General features: G+C 33.2%; 1 protein-coding gene across 7 annotated transcripts in view; it reads right to left on the bottom strand.

Moving 5' to 3' along the window:
* The window catches only part of LOC143222641 (uncharacterized), a 72,628-nt gene that overhangs the window by 5,935 nt on the left and 45,612 nt on the right, over positions 1 to 21,081 (bottom strand). For all 7 annotated transcript variants that reach the window (XM_076449402.1, XM_076449447.1, XM_076449421.1 and 4 more), the window contains 3 exons: positions 14,807 to 14,886; positions 1,315 to 5,015; positions 116 to 256 (listed from right to left, as the gene is read on the bottom strand). In XM_076449402.1, coding sequence (XP_076305517.1) covers positions 116 to 256; positions 1,315 to 5,015; positions 14,807 to 14,886 — 3,922 coding nt within the window. The remainder of the gene's footprint in view (positions 1 to 115; positions 257 to 1,314; positions 5,016 to 14,806; positions 14,887 to 21,081) is intronic.

Here is a 21,081-nt window from a genome sequence, read left to right as displayed (position 1 = left end):
TGTTTGGTGTGATTTACTATTTTCCACATGTAGAATAATTAAGTTCTCTGTATACAGAGAAAGATTATAATGTAACACTGTAAGGTAACCGATGGTAATTTCTGAATTCACATACCTGGCAGGGCTCTCCACAGTACCAGTTTTGTTTACAGCCAGAACACATAAATATGGCCTTTTTACCACAGAACCCACAATGAGGATTTGACGATTGGCTTTGATGATTTGAATTAAAGATGCTATGATGTTTTTCCATTACCTAGGGCAATAGACACGGGATTATGAAGAAAATATACCTTTATTTATCTTTCTCTGATAAAAGAAATAAAATTCTAATTTTGTTAAATTTTGTTAGCATATCAGTTGTAGGACGTGTTTGATAATTAGTCGTTCGAAATTGTTTTAAAAATAAATACACAATCAATCGACACATTTGCAGTGACATTAAATACAAAAATAACAAAACAAATTAAACTCGAAATTTATTCGATGTTTTGTGGTTTAACTTCATGGACATTTTATTACAAAAACTATTATTACAAAGTTTATTCCTTCCACCTTTTAGTTCTGCCCTCTGCTCAGAATTTCTTCAGTTATTATCAAAATTAATGCCAAATATGCAGAATTTAGTCCAACTCAATATTCATAATTCTGTGTAATATATATTATTAGGCTTTCCTTTGTTTAAAAGTGTTCATTTGACTATCTCTTCGATTTGATTTTCAAATTTGTACTGAGAGGTGAAATTGCTATTGTTAGGGAAAAACTTTTTCTTTTAAAATAATATTTGAAGTCTTAATCAAACCCACTTTTCTATATACAATGATTTTATTTCGTAATGTTTTGTGGGCGGAAAGTACTTTTTGTGACTGATGTATCGCGATGCATTCGAGTGCCGAAGGCGCAGTATATCTGTAATGATAGTAAATATTTTATTACCAAAGAACGTTTTGCTGCTATGTCTAAAATGGTACATATTTTAAGATTACCTAACTTTTTCATACTCAAAGTTATCATCTAGAAATAACATACTCAAAATAATCTGTAGGAGAAGAATATTGAGTTTAGGGGAAACACACGCCCTGAAGAAAGAAAACCCACATATATATATGTTTGAGTATGTGTGTTTGTGTGTGTGCATTATGTACTCATTCAAATTAAGAACCATGTCATGAAAACAAAACTGTTCTATTGATTTACACTTAGAGAAAATATAAGTTCCAGAAACGATGCAATCGTGTCTTTTTACTTGAACCTTCGCAACATGCTTCATAATGTATTTATGACTTTGAGAAAAAACTGAACATTCTATTTTACCTTAGTATCTTTGGATAGGTATTCCAGTGACTGGGAAAGTGGATAATTAACCATCATCTGCTGTTGCGGCCACGCGCTTTGAAGTGGATTTTCACTTGACAACGCTTGTGGGTTTATTATGTTTGAAACGTCTCTATATTGTTGTACAGTGTGATGAGGAAACTGTTGAATTAGTGGACGGACATTCATTCTGGAGCGATTGGAACTCATCATTGGCATTAATCTCGTTAGCGATGACACATCTGGACTTCTGCAGTTATTCATGGTTACTTCGGATCGCTGTGTCACTGGCATTCGTGATCCAATGTTCTGATTTGATGTAATGAAATTTTGATTATATGATCTATGAAGATTCTCAGGAGACGTTCTTAATTTTTCTGTACTCTCTTGTCTAAAAGAATGCACAACTTTATTTGGTTCACCAAGTGGAGCAATTAACAGAGGGTTAATTGCAGTATGGTGTGGAAACATGTTTGGACGGACAGTTAGATTCTGGTTTCTATTTTCATTTTTATGTTCGTGTCGTTTAATGCTGTTTTGATGTTGTACATAATACCTTGAAAAGCACACATCTGGATTGTGTTTATTTGCAGAACAACCGGTTATCCTCTCACACACTTCGCAGTTTGTATTTTTTTGCTCTCCAATGAAGTTGCTCTGGAAACTCGGATGAGTTGAATAGAAATTAGAAAGTGAAGTCATGTGATTCCTGTAAAATGCATGGTGATCTAAGTTAGATATAGATGGTTGTTTTACACTTGACATTTCACTCAGATTAAATGAACTGTCCGTCACTGGAACCACAGCAGTCGCGCTTGGAAAAGTTATCTTTTTTTCTATTGGGTTTTTTCCTTCTTCTCTATTAGATGTCTGTTCATGCTTTGTCCATTTACTGGTGTTCAAGCAGCTGTTTAACACTGAATTTAAGTCATTTCCTATAGAAACAGGAGGAACCATCTGAGGCGACGTAGTAGAAGCATGTGGTTGAACGAGTGGTACTGGTTTAGAGTTCAAAGGGTTGATTTCGGTCGAAGATAACATATGACTGTAAACACCCTTTGTTTTTAAATCCCGAATAGACCAAGAGAGGTTTGAAGCATCGACAACCCTTTTGTCAGAATCTGATTCCCTACTGCTTATCGTGGCATTTGCAGTTATTAAATTACTAAGGGTGTCAGTGTCTGAGGTGTGATGATTCGTAAATCCACCTTTATTAAAAATAGCAGATTTTGTCTCCATGGAATGACTTTCTATATTAAAAACTGGGTTTTTTGGTTTCTCTTGAGCTTTTTCAGGGTGAAGATCCAATGCTTTATCAAGTGTATGGCTAGTCTCCTTTGTACACTTATCTATACTTAAGGTCTCGTTTTTAATAGGCTTATTGTTTCTATGCTCTAATTTTGGTGGTGAATCATGCAGTTTAGGGAAACACTGTTCTAACATAAGAAGCAACTTGTATTTCTCTTTACGTGTGCGAAGCAATTCTTTGTATTCATTTTCCCGTTGTTTAGCAAGATTATCTAAAATAATAAGTTCTTTTTTTCGAGTTTGCATTTCTTCTTTCAGAGAACGAAAACAGTGTCGTTCTTTTGTAACAAATGAACATTCATTTTGCCTCTTGTCAAAACTCGTTTCATATGTTTCAATGAAAAAGCTAGGCGAAGTAGATCTTTTGGGTGAATCATTAATGTTTATTGGAATATTTGGAGATTCTGCCAAACCAGACTCAGTTTGTGATTTTCTATTGACACTTTGTTTTTTATTTCTATGTTTCTGAGCAAGAGACTCAATTACCAGAATTTTCTTTGGTTCATCACTGCTTCCTACTAATCTGGTAATGCTTTGATTCTGTGAATTTTCAACGCAACTAACTGGCTTATCTTGCAAATTTTCGTTTTTGTCTGACCAATTTTCCACGATTTCACATGGAGCAAGTTTTGTATCTGAAGATGCCAATTTTAAAAAATGGTCATTGTTGTTTTGATGAGTGATTTCGGTTTTATCAATTTCAAAAATTACCTGGATTTCGTTGTCCTCAATTGCGTTTTCTATTTTTTCATTGTGCAACTGAGGTTTAAGAGAAGGTTTTGTTGTATCATCAATGCTATTTTCAGTTTTCTCCATACCAAATTTTGTTTCATCTTCTTGGTTTTCTGCTATTTCTCTTTCTCTGTCCATAGCATAATTTAAAAGTCGCTTTCTCTTCAGTGATAAATAACCTGCAGAATTTGAAGAATTAAGCGAATCCTTTTCCAAACGACACGCTTTTGACTTGTAAAAATTATTTTCTTTATGTCCAGAGATTTCTTTGCGTAAATGACAAATGTTATCCACTAAAGGATTACGGTGTTGATTAGCCAATTTTTCTGGTGTATTTATTGAATTATTTCTAGAAAACTGATCGTCACTGATTACGTGTTGTATTTCTTCGACACTAGTAAAAGAATTTATGGGTAAACCTTTACTATTTTCATCAAATGTTTGGATTGCTTGTAATTTCAATTCAATAGAATGGGCAGACATGTTTGGTACTTTTGGAGATAAGCTTGTAATATTACTAGTTCGACGCAATAACTGTACAGCAGAATCTTCCTGTTTATTCATATGTTCAGAAAGGACATCTGAATCCTTCCAAATAATACCTTTAGACTTCCCATCATGAACATTCCATTGTTGGTTAAACTGTTTCTGTTGATGTTCATTGCAAGCACTCGAATCTTCATTTGACTGGGAAAAATCACTATTATTCCGAGAGTCTGATCCTGACATTGCTTCTGAGTGATAATGCTTAGAAGTATGTTGATATGTCAAATTATTTCCTTGACTTTGGACTGGGCTACTAAGCTCTTTCCAAGACTGGTCGTTTTGGGGACTAGATTTTGATTCGAGAGTTTGATTTAAGGGACTAGATTTGGTAACTTGGAATCTACTGGAGTGTTGACCTGTTTTCTGTTTAGATTCAGAGAAGGTAATTTGTTTAAATGAAATATCATCGTGACTAGTAACTGGTGTTTTGAATTTATTTGAGTTAGCAAGAGTATGACTAGCAGTGTGCTCATTTTGCTGTAAAACAACAGAGCCTTTAGTACTTCCCTGAGCTACTACATCGTATGTAACTGAAGGGCAAATATATTCGTGAAGATGTCCTTTAGAATTATCTCGAGGTAAGTGGCCATCAAGATCTGTCGTCTTCACGAGTCGTTCTGAAGACAAGACTATATCTTTGGAAACTGTGTGATTTAACTTAGTATCGTTTTCCATTGTTTCTTTACTGTAATCAGTCAAATCGTCAGCAGTAGGGGCTTCAATTTTATTTGAACTTGGAAATGATGTAATACTCTTAACACTTGAACAATTTATGTAACTAGTATTTGAATCATGTTCATAGAGCCGTAAAGAACCCAATTTATGGCTTTCTCTTTCATAAACATCATCTTCTGTTAAACTGCTGTCTTTTGATCCAAACTGAGAATCGACCTTTTCTCCTTGTTTTGAAACTGAGTCTTGCACTGAGCACATAGTGTTTATTGAACCTCTCTTTCTTAAACTCTCGAAGCCATTGAATTCTTCTGTTGCTAATTTGGGAATGTAATACTCTGCTTCTGTAGGTTTTGTAAACGAGAAAAACGGTTTTCTTGAAATAAAAATGGGATCTATCTTAGGTCGGATGGATCGAAACTTGGAGGAACTGCTCCCTAAATCTGTAAAATCGTAAAAGAACCCATTAGCTTTATTCTTTTTTTTTTTTTGCAGTTGTTAAATCTACTCACTGCCAAGATCGATGGACTGAATGCAAAAAAATTCTACTCGCAATTACCACATATTTATTAAAGTAGTCTGGTAATTTACCTCATTGTGTCTTATAGCATTTCTGAACATATCTACTACGTTCATGCGCTTTAAAAACTTGCCATTTCAAAAAGCGCAATGTGCGTAAATAACCAATAAAACAATGTATATAGTTGTGCACATTAATTGTATCGAATAATAACAGATAAATAATTAAACAATTATAATGATTATAAGATACTTAGCTCAGCTAATAACTCACATTAGCTACGTCAACAAAAGATTAAGGTTGTCACAAGAACTACCAACCCACTAAGGTTGTCACAAGAACTAACAACCTACGTTGGTTACGTTACAAATGAGTAAGGTTGTAACAAGAATAATTTATTAAACTTATTAGTTTAAAATTGTCATTAAATATATATCTTATTTTCTTAAGCGATAAAACGTACTTAAAAAAGTAACAACTATTTTATTTTCGAGGATGAAAAAATAAAAATTCGAAATATCTTCAGCTTACGATAATGCTTATTTAATGAAGAAATATTTTGTATAGGAACTTTTCAATAGTGTCGCAAGTTTTTTACAAGTCTCATTTACTATTTTTAATCAGAAATTATGAAGAAAAGCACATCATATGATAATATTAGTCTAATCTTCCACTTAAAATGCATTTACTAAACTTACAATTGCTGAGGCAAAGTTACATTTTTATCAAAGTTAATAAATATTTACTAATTGAAAATAATTACTTATGACGAAAATAACATCACGTAAGGGGCCTTGCAAAGCCTGGTGGCTGGAGCGCTCCACTCATAATCTGCTAATTGCAAATTCGAATCCAGTCACCGAACATGTCTGCCAATTCAGCCCGTGTTGGTATTATAATGTGCGGGCAGAGCACGGGTAGCGCATTGTGTATCTTTGTGTTTAACTACAAGTAATAATATAATAATTGGTTGTGCAGAGTATTAGTAGCTGCTTTTGTTTTGATCATCACAATAGCTGACAAATCACAAAACATGTCTTTGAACGATATCACAGGCCTGCGATGGTTTTTACACATTCTACAGTAATTCCTGTAAGTTGAATCCGAAAATTATATTTATTTTTCACCATCACGAACAGATTTTTCACAAAAAATTTCATATTTACTTTCAAATACGTGAATTATTTTCATTGAAATCTGGTCACATTTTGTTATGCTTAAAATTTTGACAATCAATGGCTATAAATTTCTGTTAGCCAATCGCGGCGTGAGAGTCTTATCGATCGTTCTAGAGCCCAAATACAACAATAAAAAAAGCACGTTAACTGTGGTAAACGAAATAATACTTTGATCTAAGCAAGCGTATTTCCTTCCCGATTCGTAAAAAATCCTTACATGATAGAAAAACATGAATATTATTTTCGAAATCTATGTAGCTGAATTATGGAAATTTCGTTATTTAAACCAAAACAATTTTTAAGTGTATTTTAGCACTAGAGTTTTCTAACATTATAACTTTAGTTGTAATCAAATTGATATCGGGATATCTACTGTGTCCACCGAGCGAAATCGCACCCATGATTTTAACGTCGTAAATCCGTATTTTTACCGCTGTTCTAGTAGGGAACAGTTCTAATCGGCTCATTTCTTTTCTATCGCCAATATAGACTAGTCTGCAAAATCTGTAGATTTACCGCTGTTCCAGTAAGGAACAGTTCTAATCGGCTTACTTTTTTTTCCATTGACAATATAGACGAGTTTGCAAAATACCAGAAGGCACTAAATTTAAATAGATTGAAAAGACAGAAGGTCCAAAAACGTTAGACTCCAAGGAAAAGAGTACAAGAGAGCGTCTAAGGAGAAGGCACAGTAAAAATAAGATTCTATATTTTACGTTGAAACCAATTTAATTGTTTTAGATCATTCTGTGACTGACATTCGTGAATATGATTGATCAGGTCTCAACCAACCAAAGTCTAGAAACAAGTTTATGTACATTTATTCTTGTTCGTAAAAAGTGCTCAGAGTGTCCTAGATACCGTGAACAGGTTGTAAATCATTCTTACAGAGCAAGTCAAGGTTAAAAATGGAATAACATTAAGCAAATGTAGCCTCACTTTAGTGATACTTTCTACCAAAACTGAAACAATATTGGGAGTTTCATTGTGTTTTGTGATCGAACAATGATCTTATACAAAGTTTTCAATCAGTAAATGTCCTAGAGAAGTTTCCCTTATTCAAAGTTACTACAACAACGCAACGATTTTTTTATGATTATGAATGACTCACAATTTTAGATTAAAAACGGAGACAGCTGACCTAAAATAAAATTCAGTCTCTTCCTTAATAAAGCTTACAGAATCAATACTTTTTGTTTTTATTGAGTTTTCCAATTTAAACGTTGTGTTTTCAATGCAAGACAAGGAGTAGCTTTCAAAATGTAAAAGTGCAAATGAATTTCAAATGACTCTGGTTATTTAAATAAATTATATTTTTAAGCGTCCAGTCTTTAATTATATGCAACATCTGTTTCTGATAAGCATTGTAATATGCTAATATAAGCAAAATATCTTATTTCGTTGATGAGATTAAAATACATGAATTTATATATACCAGCATAAGAAACAAACACGATAAACATGTCAAGGTAACCTTCTTTATACAGTAATACAATATCTTTATCACATTATAATTACGAAACACGTAGTGTTGATAAAAACAAGGCCTCAAACGATTAAATAAGCAACTAGGGCCGTCCCATTTAGCCCAATTTATATTAATGAAATGAAGTAGATAGGAAAAGCTTGGCAGATTTACTGCAAATTACCGAACTAATTGAGCATTGACATTTTATCCTAACTTCCTACTCTCTAATTTACAGATCTAATTTATCTTGTTATTTTTAAGCAACGTGGATGAGATGTTATATTTCTTAATATCAAATTATAGGAGAGGCATAATTCGGTTATACTATTGAAGTATTAAGATCGTCATTGAAGTGATAGGGAAGTGCATTTTTTATTCAGAAAACACGTAGAGATAAGATTCATATTATAACTTGGTTTTTAGATCTTTCTAATTAATATTGTGAGATTATTAAAACATTCACAACTAGCCTCGGATGGTTACTGGAAAGTCGTTTGTGTCATTGTTGTAAGTTTGTAAGCGCTGAAGTGTTACCCGTCATTATGATTGTTCTTCAATAGTCGGTACTAGAGTTATTCTCTATGGTCCTAAAGTTAAATGGATAGAGAAGATATACCCAATTCCTACTGGCTTCTATCGCCGCAATTATATGTCCCGAGGTTACACCTCTTGCAGCTACTACCCAAGTGATCGAATTTTGTGTTCATGTACTTTTTTATAATTTTTATACATTTTTATAATGTGCACACACACACACACACAAATTGTTGTTCCCAATCTAAGATGACAATTTCTATATATCTTATCATCTTACCTTAGACTTATCTATGACCTGTGACTTCACAGGTTAAAAAGCCCTGAGTTATGTTGCATTTCAGTTAACTGTGGTGATCTGCAAATGAGACGATGCTTTAAAATTGTCACTTCTGGTAAGTTTATATCATAGGACTTTTCGACCAAAAGCTGAACTATTCTGTGATTAGAAATCCAAGTAAGGCACGAAATTTCAATGCTTCCCAGAAGGATATAACTGTTTGAATTGTATCGGTGAGACAATAGAGGGCGTAATTCCAAAAGAGAATAACAGTGTGTGTTTTCATATAGCAAAGCCACATCGGGCTATCTGCTGAGCCTATCGAGGGGAACCGAACCTCTGATTTTAACGTTGTAAATCCGAAGACTTATCGACGTACCAGCGGGGGACGTGAGTAACAGAGACTACTTCACGACCGGTCACCAATTACACATTGAAACAAATTTGGTTTGTTTTCTTTTGAATTTCGCGCAAAGCTACACGAGGGCTATCTGCGCTAGCCGTCCCTAATTTTGCAGTGTATGAGTAGAGAATAGGGAAGTAGAGTAGGGAAGGTAGCTAGTCACCATTACCCACCGCCAACTCTTTGGATACTTTTTTACCAATGATAGTGGGATTAACAGTTATATTATGAAAGGGCGAGCATGTTTGGTGTGACGGGGATTCAAACCCGCGACCCTCAGTCGAGTGCCTTAACCACCAGACCATGCCGGGTCGCTGAAAAAAGTGAAACAGCTTGTTACTGAAAATCATCAATCATTTGAAACCAATCCAAGAACGTATCTTGGAACTATATATGTGATAATTCATACACGACCATCACAAGAGGCTTGCATCCACAAGCTTCTACTGTTGTATCGAAGATAGACCAACTGTTTGAAGCTATGAAAGAGGTTTCTAGTATGGAAAAACCAAAGGATTTGATGAAGTTGGACGAAAAATATGGCTATATGTAAGTGTCTCTATCAAGATATACTATGTAAACACCATCATGCAGCGATAAAAAATATATTTCTACATAACGGTTATTAATAAGGCACAACTCCATCAAGACAAAGCACCTAAATATCATCATACAATCATAAAGCAAGTTTAGCCACATTTCTACAGGCTGGTTACCAATAAAGGATGGCTCCATCAAGACAAAGCATTTAAGCATCATCACATACAGCGTGTTGAGCCATATTTATAGACTTACTACCAATGAGACAGAGTTAGATAAAGACAAAACATCGAGACACTCGTCGAAGAAATGGAGTACGTTGTTCCACAAAACGCATAAATAAACAGGGATTCATGCTATAAAATTCTTGAACATTTTTAAGAGACTTATGCACAGTTAGGTATTTCAAAACTGTCCTTTGTAAGCCGTCGTTGGTGTTTGGATTATAGGCTTCAAAAAAGCACGTGAGCAAAATCAACTTCAACATATTATGCAAAAAAAAAAATTCTGCAAATGAAACTGCGCTAAAGAGCAATAGTTATAATAATTAGGCCAAACACATAGAACATCACTGGTGTGGAAGAAACAGTTCTAAAGCTTAGGAAGTGATTTTCAACTGTGAAACTTCCTTCTAACTATTTATACTTAGGCTTAGATTTAGGCTTAGATGTATTCAACTTACTGGTAAATCGTAAAACAGGATAAATACGTTGTTTTATTAAATAAATACAGTCTAAAATGTAGTTTATTCTCTCTTGGCATTTTAAAATTTACCTTATTAAATTCTTTTTTTTTAAGTTCTATATAATTGAAGATATACTTCATTACTTTTGTGTAAATACAAAGTAATGATAAGAAATAATATAGTTGATTTTTAAACGTTAGGTTTAATAGTAACCATGCTAACAAAAGGCTATTGGTATTTGGTATTAAGTATAAATACAATAGCTAAGACTAGTTCAGGAGTTAAGCGTTTATAGGTTTTTGGAATAATTGGTGCAATAAGTGGGTTTTATTTGGGAATTCGGGAGTGACATGTAATTTTTAAGAAAGCTTGTAATGAAGATGTGCAATTTTTATGTAGAGTTTGTACGTTGCAGAAGTATTCTATCGCAATTCCTTGTTAAGGCATCACAGGAGATTATAGGTGACTCCTTAACAAGGAATTGGGATAGAATAATTTGTGAGGTAAATAAGGAGAAAAGAATCAGATTATGCTATGCAGAAGCATAGGTGAAGGATATAATTAACAGAGCAGAAGATATTATACCTGGGTTAGCAGAGTTGCAGTTTATGTGGTGTATGTACGGGCTAATGATGTAGAAAAAGATTGGTGAGAGCTAATTAATAGGTATTATTGGTTGATAAAGGGATTTACGTAAAAGGCCATAGCTTGATTTTATCAGGAATAGTGCCAAGAATAAACTATGGGAATGAAGTTAAAAGTAGGTAACTAGGACTAAATGTTAGGCTTAGGCCTGTATGTAAAGATGAACAAATTGGCTGTTTGGACTTGTGGGATCCTTTTAGTAGAAGAAAGGAGCTTTTTAGAATGGGTGGTTTACAGTTAAGTAGGGTGGAGACTGGCTTGTTTGCTAATGCTATTAACCTAGTTTTAAGGGAAGTTTTAAAGTAGGACTTGCCAGAAAAAACTAAATGTGAAACGAATAAGAGGCAAAGAAGAGTAACATAGCAAATTATTATAAAAGTAGTTATAAGGATACACTTAATGGTTACTATTGTAATGCTAGAAGTATAAGAAATAAAATAGGTGACTTTAGAGCATTGGTAGGAATGGAGAATTATTACATAATGGTTATAAATGAAACATGGTTAAACACAGATCATTTTGATGACAGAAGTTTCTGTACAGAATTACAGGCTATTTAACAGAAATTGGGTATTAAAGAGGGGGAGGAATGACTTTATAAAATTTGAGTTACATTCTGTTGAATTTGAAGATTTAAAAGTTAATAGTTAGAATATGAAATCTTTTGAGTTTCTATTGGTGAATATAAAAGGAAAAAGCTGGAAATTTACAACAGACCACCAAATAATACTAATTACATTAGGGAGAAACATTACAGTGAGATTAAGATTTAACTTGTTTATGAAGTCATAATTATGGATAACTGTAATTTCAAGCATATAGATTGGGAAATGTACAGAAAAATCATGAGGGAGAAGTGGTTTTGAAAACTGTTCAAGATGGCTTTCTTCATCATTCAGTCAAGGAACCTACTAGAAACCGTGCTATTTTAGATTTATTGTTAACTTGAAACATAGAAGTGATCAAAAAGGTGGAAATTGGAGACATCTGGGTGCAAGTGATCACCACTATATTAGGTTCGATATTTTGCTGCACATGGAAATAAGGAATAATGATATTTTGGTTACAAATTTTGAAGGAATGTAACGAATTATCTGTTATGAATTGGGAAGCTAAGCTATTTTCAGACTGATCAGATGTGGAAAGGTTTTACAGATAAAATTTTGAATATGCAAGGTAAACATACTCCTTACAGAAAAAAATGGTAGCTGCAAGTAAAAAATCAGGTTTGCTCACAGAGTTTAACAGATGAAATTTGAAAATAGCACACTTTTTTAAATTTAAATTGATTGGTATGACGTAAGATTAAGGAAGAATATAGAAGACCAGGAAAGTTGGTGAAATAAGAAATTAGGTGTGTATGTGTTTTTCTTATAATAAAGCTGCATCGAGCTGTTTGCTGTGTCCACTGAGGGGAAACAAACCCCAAAATTAAGACGTTCAAAAAGATATCTGAGAAAATGTTGGTTAAAAATGTAAAAATAAACAGTAAGAATTTCTTTAAATATATTAAAGGTAAACAAAATATTAGAATAGGGGTAAGACCCTTGAGGGATGATAAAGTAAAGCTAGTATCACATTTGGGAGATGACTGTGTTGTTAAATTTTACTTTTTCTTCAGTTTTTACTAATAAAGGTTTAAGCAGTATTCTACATCTTGAACAGTTGATAAATGGGAAATGAGATCAAACAATGTGACTGAATTAATTTAGAGCTGGCTGAGAAAATATTAGGAAGTTTAAAGACCAATAAGGCTTGTATGTGAGAGAAAATTTGCCAAAGGGTTTAGAAGAAAGTTCAAGATAAGATGTGTGAGCCACTCACTACTATTTTTTTGCCAGTCCTTAAATATTGGGCAGGTACCAGAGTATTGAAAGTTAGCTAATGCAACTACTCTTTTCAAGGGAAGTGATAAAAATTGTTCCAATATTTACAGACCCATTAGTCTTACATTAGTTGTGGGAAAAGTTTTTGAATGTCCGTTAAAAGATATTTTGGAAAGTCAATTCACAAAGTTAGAATTTCATTGAATAAGCAACATGGTTTCCCTAGGGAATATCTTGCTTTATAAATATTGTGGTATTCTTTGAAAAGGTTACTGGTTTGTAGTTGAGAGTAAAGGTGTAGATTTGGTATATCGGAATTTTCCAAAAGCATTTGACAAGGTGGCACATAAAAAGCTTGTACAAAAATTATCTTTACAGGTATGAGGGATGATAAGTTAGTAAATTGGATAGATGACTGACTGCATGGAAAAAGCAGATTATTGTTGCAAATGAAGTTTAGTCAAATTGTATTAATGTTACATGTGGGGAACCTCATGGCTTAGTCTTATGACCTTTACTTTCTGATTTATATCAATTTACATGGATGAAAAATAGTCAATAAATGACTTAAACATGCAGATGATATTAAGGTTTTGGATGTTGCTTGCTCTGAAGAGAATGCTATTGTTTTACAAAATGATTTAGATTATTCAGTGAATTGGATAAATAAACGGCAGATATGTTTTAATTATAAAATATGCAAGATATTGCATGTATGTTATCATAATTTGGATAGGAACAACCTTAAAAGTGTTATGAAGGAAAGGGACCTTAGTGTAATAATTGATGAGCCCTAAGGCCATACAATCAGTGTGCTGTTGCTATTGAAAGGACAAATAGGATTTTAAGTTGTATCTGCAGAAATATTAAATATAAATGTAAAGAGGTTATAATTTCACTGTACAGATCATTAGTTTGACCAAATGTAGAAGGAATAACGTGTTCAGTCTTGGGCTTCTTACCTTTAAAAAAGACATTGAATTGTTGGAAATGGTTAAGAGAAGGATTACTAGAATGGTGCATTGGTTGAAAAAGTTATAATACGAGGAGAGGATGAAATCTCTCAGATTGTTTTCCCTTGATAAAAGGATGAGTTTGGCCACATCCGATTGACGTTTTAAGATTATAAAGGAAACTGATAGTTTTGATGCATCATATTTTTTTCATATTCAACAGTGAGAATAGTAAGACTAGGGGACACAAATATAAATTTTGATAGGGTTGGAGTCATCTTCAGCTAAGATACTTTCTCTTTAGCAGGGTTGCTGGACTTTTGAATGGGTTGCCTACAGATTTTGTAGAAGCAGTAAATATAAATGGGTTCAATAAAAAGCTGGATGTAGTTAGGGGCTGGAACAGCCAAGATGGACGAAGAGGTACCATATTGTTCTAAAATGCTGTGTTATATAAACACAAATATTTACTCGTATACATGCATATATGGAAGTTTATATATAACATTTGTAATATTCTAACTGCACAGCCCAGTATGGCAAGGTGGGTTAAGACTCGTAATCTGACTAGAGGGAAGGCAACTGGTTATCAACATTCACCGCCAACTCTTGGGCTACTCTTTTATTAACGAATAGTGGATTTGATCGTCACATTATAACGCCCACACGGCTGAAAGGGCGAACATCTTTGGTGTGACGGGGATTCGAACCCGCGATTCTCGGATTACGAGTCGAGTGCCTTAACCACCTGGCTATGTCGGGGCGACAGTTTATAACGTATTGTAGTTACTTGTACTGGGTAGATAGAATATGATGTATTAGTATCCTAATTTACGCATTTATGATGTATATTTGTTGATTTCTTTGAAAAAGGGAGGCTGAGGGTGAAGAGCAAACACGTTCTTAATATCTAGGGTTCATGCCCTTCAAATTTCGAAAAATACAGTTTTCCTCACGTGTCAGAAATAATAGCTTAAAAGTCATTAAGGAGTCAGAAGTTTATCATTTCACTTTGCTTTACTTTATTACAAGAACAACATTTATATTATTCGTTGGAACTTTCTTTCAAGATCAAGATAATAAATCGGTGACTATTATTAGAAAGAAAAAGCAGGTTAAGAATATGGATTCCAAAGGAGGTCGTGGAAAAAATATTAGACTCTTGTAAAATTATGTTTAAAATGAGAAACAAAAACCATTACCTTTATGTACAATTGATGTTTCTTGCTGAAGATCTTGATCTAGTGTTGAGATCATCGCTTGAAAATTATCCTTAGCATTCCTAAGTCAGGAAAATAATTGAATATAAATTTGCCAAGACAGTAAAATAGTTTGTTATAAATTTCCTAAGTCAGGAAGATACTTGAATTTAATTTTTGACTAATATTTACTTAGTTTAATTATATATATATTTGGTTAATATGTTGTTTAAGCCGTGTAGCAATTAAAAATAGAATTAAATGAGAAATTTCCACAAGCATGGTACAGAGATTGAAGTGGTAATTTAATGACTGAAATTTGTATAATTTAGAAAATATACACTGTCTTATAAACTGGCTCAAGATAAAAGAAATTCGACAACAAGAAAAAAGTCATAATTTTTGTTTTAAAAACAAAGTGTGACATATGCTGAGAAGAAATTATTAAGTACAGGAAACACATATGATCTTGTGTCACGACACAAAATTCATATTAATTCTTTATTTCTATTTCTGGTCCGGCATGGCCAGCTAGGTGGTTAGTACGCCGGACTCAAAATCTTAGGATCATGGGTTTGAATTCCCATCATACTAAATATGCTCGCCCTTTCTACCGTGGGGGTATTCTAATGTGACGATTAACCCATTATTCGTTAGTAAAAGAGTAGCCTAAGAGTTGACGGTGTGTGGTGACGACTAGCTGCTTTACTTCTAGTTTTTCTCTGATGAATTAAGGGCGACTAGCGCAGACAGCCCATGTGTAGCTTTGGGCGAAATTTATAAACAAACAATTTCTGTTTCTGTATTTTAGAATGGTTGATATGGGTATTAATACTTTTATTGATAAACAAAGAACAATGTTTCGACTTAGGTTGTTCTCTGCTTGTCAATAAAAATGTTAATACCCATACCAGTCGCTCTGAGATACATTTTTATTTCAAGTGGGTTTCTCGTCATCAAGAACTTCTGTTTCTCTTTTATTTTCGTTATCAATGCTATCATAATATGAGAAATATCTTTAAAATAAATACGTGCAATACAAGACAACTAATAATGCTTACTAACTTACTAATTATACTTAAAAACTGCATTTCGTCAAAGTGATTGTAGTTACTATCTCTTACATATGTTTGAAAGAGATAATACATGTAGTAGGTAATAATACAGCAAGCAAAACTGTTTTTATGTGAGCAAAATTGAGATAAATATTATGAAAATAAAGATTTTGATAAATAGGTGTACAGTCAACTTAGAAACATTTTGTTTTGTTCGGTGATTTCTTCTTACAATAATGTTTTTACTATATCTTTAATAACTGATTAATTATTTCTGTTGAAAAATTAGTGGTTCTTCTGTCTTCATAAATTGTTTTTAACTTTCATTTTGGGGAATAATTCATGATTCGCTTATATATGTACGTTCGTATACATATATATATAGACACACACATCTCTAATGCTACATAAATAAAAATACAAATATGCCCATTTCATAGACAGATAGAAAAGGGTGTTACAATTAAGAAGTTTGGTCACAAATAGACTGAATCTGTAGTATTATATTTATAGATAGTTTACCATGTGAAAACTTTTCCTTCGAAATGGAAAAAAAAAAAAAATAAACGAGGAAATATAACTGTAAATGTACCTGATATGGAAAGAAATTAAATAAAGAAGTTATGTTTAAGTTATAGAAACCAACGAATAAGAACGCTATTAATGCTTTTTTTTATAAGTAGAACTAATTTTTCTTCTACCTTGAGATGAACCAAAAACAAATGAAGTAACGTAAAAAAAAAGTGTTGTTGTTGTTTTGATTTAAGCATAAAAAGACACAATAGGCTATTTATGCTCTACCCACCACGGATATCGAAACCCGGCTTTTTGCGTTTTAAGTCCGCAGATATACCACTGTGAAACTGGGGGGAGGAATAAAGAGGATAAAATGATGTTTTTAGTTTAACGATGTATGTTGAAACTATTCTTCTATATATTAGCAGAAATTGTCGTATATTTACTCAAAAGTTTAAATCTGCGAGAAATACACAAGTAAACAATTAGATATCTAGCTAATTACATATATACTCCATCATTGTAGTTCAAAAGCTGGCCTCGTACTGTTTCCTTTAGAATGAACATAGACTGTGATCTAGATTATTGTCAAAGAATCCAGTATACTGCTCTGAACAATAGAAAAATATAAATAGAAGTAGCATATACACTGAGATAAGAGTTGCAACAGTGTGGGTCTAGACGTGAAGCCAAAAGCAATATTAGGTCACTTTAATGCACTCACTGTTTAAGTAACAATGTTGCAAAATACCAGTCGAATAGCATTGGACTGGTTGGAATTTTATTCTTGCCAACGTGTTTTTGTGATTCTATTACTGTTATGCAAAGTGATAGGATATCCTGTGCAATATTTTCACGTGAAGCACAAAATCATTATAGAAAATGTGGCCTTGCTTCTTGGTACTCAGCAAAATTTTAAAATATTATTGTAGCCTGTTGAATCTCAGGAAGTTAGAAAGGAGGTTAGTATTAGTAGGTACTATGTAAATTTCCTTATTTTGAAATAAATTCACTTTGAGCGTTTTTTTTTAACTGTGCGTTTTAGAATACTATGATTACCACTGAAATAAGCACAAACAATTTTACTATACAATTTCCCAGTAGAGTTTGAAAGCAAATTCGCTGTCTTTGTACATTTGTGGTATGAAACCATAAAATATGCATAAAGAAACTCTCAAACTGTAACCACATAAAAATGCAAAAACAAAACAATATGTTTTGAAAGGAAAAGCTACTATATATAGTAAAGCTACTTATGCCAATCCTATGCTTATTTTTAAAATCTTGCAAACTTTATTATGAGAAATAGAACAGATACTTAAGTGGACAGGCGAGTAATAATTTAAACAAAGCCTTTTATCCATTACGCGTCGTTAAAAATGCAAACATAATGGGAAAATTTGTTTTAAATTTCGCGCAAAGCTACTCGAGGGCTATCTGCGCTAGCTGTCCCTAATTTAGCAGTGTAAGACTAGAGGGAAGGCAGCTAGTCATCACCACCCACCGCCAACTCTTGGGCTACTCTTTTACCAACGAATAGTGGGATTGACCATGACATTATAACGCCCCCACGGCTGAAATGGCAAGCATGTTTGGTGCCACCGGGATTCGAGCCCGCGACCCTCTGATTACGAGTCGCACGCTTTCACATACATGGGATAAAATATAGATAAGTGAATTTTGTTATGACAGTAAATACTTTTTGTTTTATTCTCAAAATTTACTCAGGCCGACACCAGATAGCTGAAATTTATGTAGTTCATTCAAGTCACAAATTCTATGAGTCTATGAACTTAATGTTGGAGTTTATATATTTATATTCATATATTAAATTATATAATATGTATCACAAATAGAGTAAAAAATGAAAATGATTTTAATAAAATTACTATTTATTTGAAACATAACCATCTTCCCTAAAAGCATATATTTCTATAACTTTAGTCTAGTAAGAAGTATTCTGGTCAATTTCTTCCATGAGGAAGGAGTTACTAAGTATATTATGGTGATATTTGATCGTTAATATTTCTTTTATTAACGCATAGTCCACTGTTATTAAAATTATTTTTCCAATGAGAGTAATCTTTGGTTATAAATAAAGTTTAATATATCCTAATAAAGACAAGATATTTGTATCCAAAACGAAAAGACAAGTGTTACTTTGAAGCTACTTTGTCGAGCGTGGTCCGGCATGGCCAAGCGTGTTAAGGCGTGCGACTCGTAATCTGAGGGTCGTGGGTTCGCATCCCGGTCGCGCCAAACATGCTCACCCTCCCAGCCGTGGGGGCGTTATAATGTGACGGTCAATCCCACTATTCGTTGGTAAAAGAGTAGCCCAAGAGTTGGCGGTGGGTGGTGATGACTAGCTGCCTTCCCTCTGGTCTTACACTGCTAAATTAGGGACGGCTAGCACAGATAGCCCTCGAGTAGCTTTGTGCGAAATTCCAAAACAAACAAACTTTGTCGAGATCGATCGATATTTGTTCTTATATACAGACACAGTAAAAAATAAATACTTTCTATGTGAATAACGAATTTTGATTTCTAAAAACTGCAAAAAATTCTTAAGTAATTTGTCTTGGAATTCAAAAAAATTGTTTTCTAATACTTAAAAGAAACCGAAACCAAGTGACTGAATAGTGCTTCGAGTCACAAAATGCATGAATGTATCAACAGAATTTTGAAGATAATACACTTATATTCATGTACAAGTGAGTAAAAAAGGTCTGATACCGTAAACAATTCAATAATATATAGGCAGTAAAATGAACACAATAACAATGATGAGGAATTGTTTAGCAGTTAAAACTAAGTATACATCAAATAAAATTAATTAATCATAGTATTTTTTTTACGAATTTCATAAATAACTATTTAAATAAAACAATTAAAGTCAAGACATTTCTCAATAAAACATAAAGATACAATTTTTAAAGGAAAATGTTTGGTTTCATAGCATCGAACGTGCTCTAGATATTTCTTCCGTAATAAAAAACGCAAATGAATAATGAGACAAATAACCTGAAAATTAATCAAAGAAAAATGAAATAAAAGAACTGATTCCCCATCTTTCAGTTTACTATGTTTATATGAAATTCTGAAATTACACTAAACGCCAATAAGTTTAAACTTATTACAAATTCAATATATACTATCCCTAAAGTAGTCTCTATTGTACTTAATAAAGTTCCAGATGTTTTAGTCACTAAAATAATTAAATATTTCAAAACTTGTATTTTATATTTAATGATGCGAATCATTATCCGATAATAATTTTATTTTCATGTATTTCAGCATTTGCTGAAAAAGAATCAAAGATGTGGTTAGAGTTTTTAATAGTTTAACTGAACAGATTTCAGACATAAATACAATGACTTCTAGATATACGTTCATTAAAAATCAATGCAAAAATATATATCTATATTTGTATATCTAACTATAACATTACTTTTGGTGAACGGATACATAAACACATAAATAGGATTCCTACAGGAACCAATTTTTACTGAAACATGCGGCCAAGCATGGCCAGGTGATTAGGGCGCTCGACTCATATTCTGAGGGTCGTTGATTCGAATCCCCATCACACCAAATATGCCCGCACTTTCAGCCGTAGGGGCATTATAAATGTACGGTAAAAGTATTGGCGGTTGGTGGTGATGAATAGCTACCTACCTTTTCTCTAGCCTTACATAGATAGCCCCAAAAAAGAACTACTGAAATATGGTTCAGTGAATCTGAACTTCTATGAAAATACTTTTTTTGAAACACGTGCTTATACGCTTTTACTTTCTGTTATATTAATGATTTAATTTACATTAATAATTCAAATTTTGCTCTCGCTTAAATCTGTTATAAATAACTTGAATAGAAAAGAAGTGAAAACGGTAATCATGGAGCACGTTATTCAGGTTTAGACATAATTTTCCTAAAAGGCAGGGCGCAGTTAACCATTTTTTTAAGTAATTTTGTTTTTCATACATAAACTAAACATTCAATAAAATTTAGGGAATTATTAATTTATTATATATATTTTTGTAATAAACACTGTATATGATTAAAAATAAAGTTCTTATAAAAGATGTTGTTGTTTTGAATTAAGCACAAAGCTACACAATGGGCTATCTGTGCTCTACCCACCACGGGTATCGAAACCCGGTTTTTAGTGTTGTAAGTCCGCAGACATACCGCTGAGACAAGAGGGGGCCTTATAAAAGAAATGGTTATTTTTATTTCTATTTTGTGATCATAAGAGGACACTAATATTTCCAGGCTTTCAAAATCATATAAATACAAGCTTTAAATCTTGTGTGTATAACAAAAGTAGAAATTGAAGGTGGCTTTTAGCAACAAAATTTCTATATGATGTTAGTTTTAAAGTCTTAAACTTTTTAAGTTTGGTTTCTTTCGAATTTCGCGCAAAGCTGCACGAGGGCTATCTGCGCTAGCCGCCTCTAATTTAGGAGTGTAAGGACTAGAGGGAAGGTAGCTAGTCATCACCACCCACCCCAAATTCCTGGCTACTCTTTTACCAACGAATAGTGGGATTGACCGTCACATTATAACGCCCCAACGGCTAAAAGGGTATGTTTGGTGTGACGGGATTCAAACCCGCGATCCGTGGATTACGAGTTAAGTGCTTTATCTACCTGACCATGCAGGGCCTTTAAACCTTTTAAGAGTGACTAACATGTTCACAACTGGCTC

The sequence above is a fragment of the Tachypleus tridentatus genome, chromosome 1, assembly GCF_004210375.1.
Source record: "Tachypleus tridentatus isolate NWPU-2018 chromosome 1, ASM421037v1, whole genome shotgun sequence".
NCBI classification, from domain to species: Eukaryota; Metazoa; Arthropoda; class Merostomata; order Xiphosura; family Limulidae; genus Tachypleus; species Tachypleus tridentatus.
Note: the sequence above shows the minus strand (reverse complement) of the source record. Positions and strands in the feature narration are given on the sequence as shown.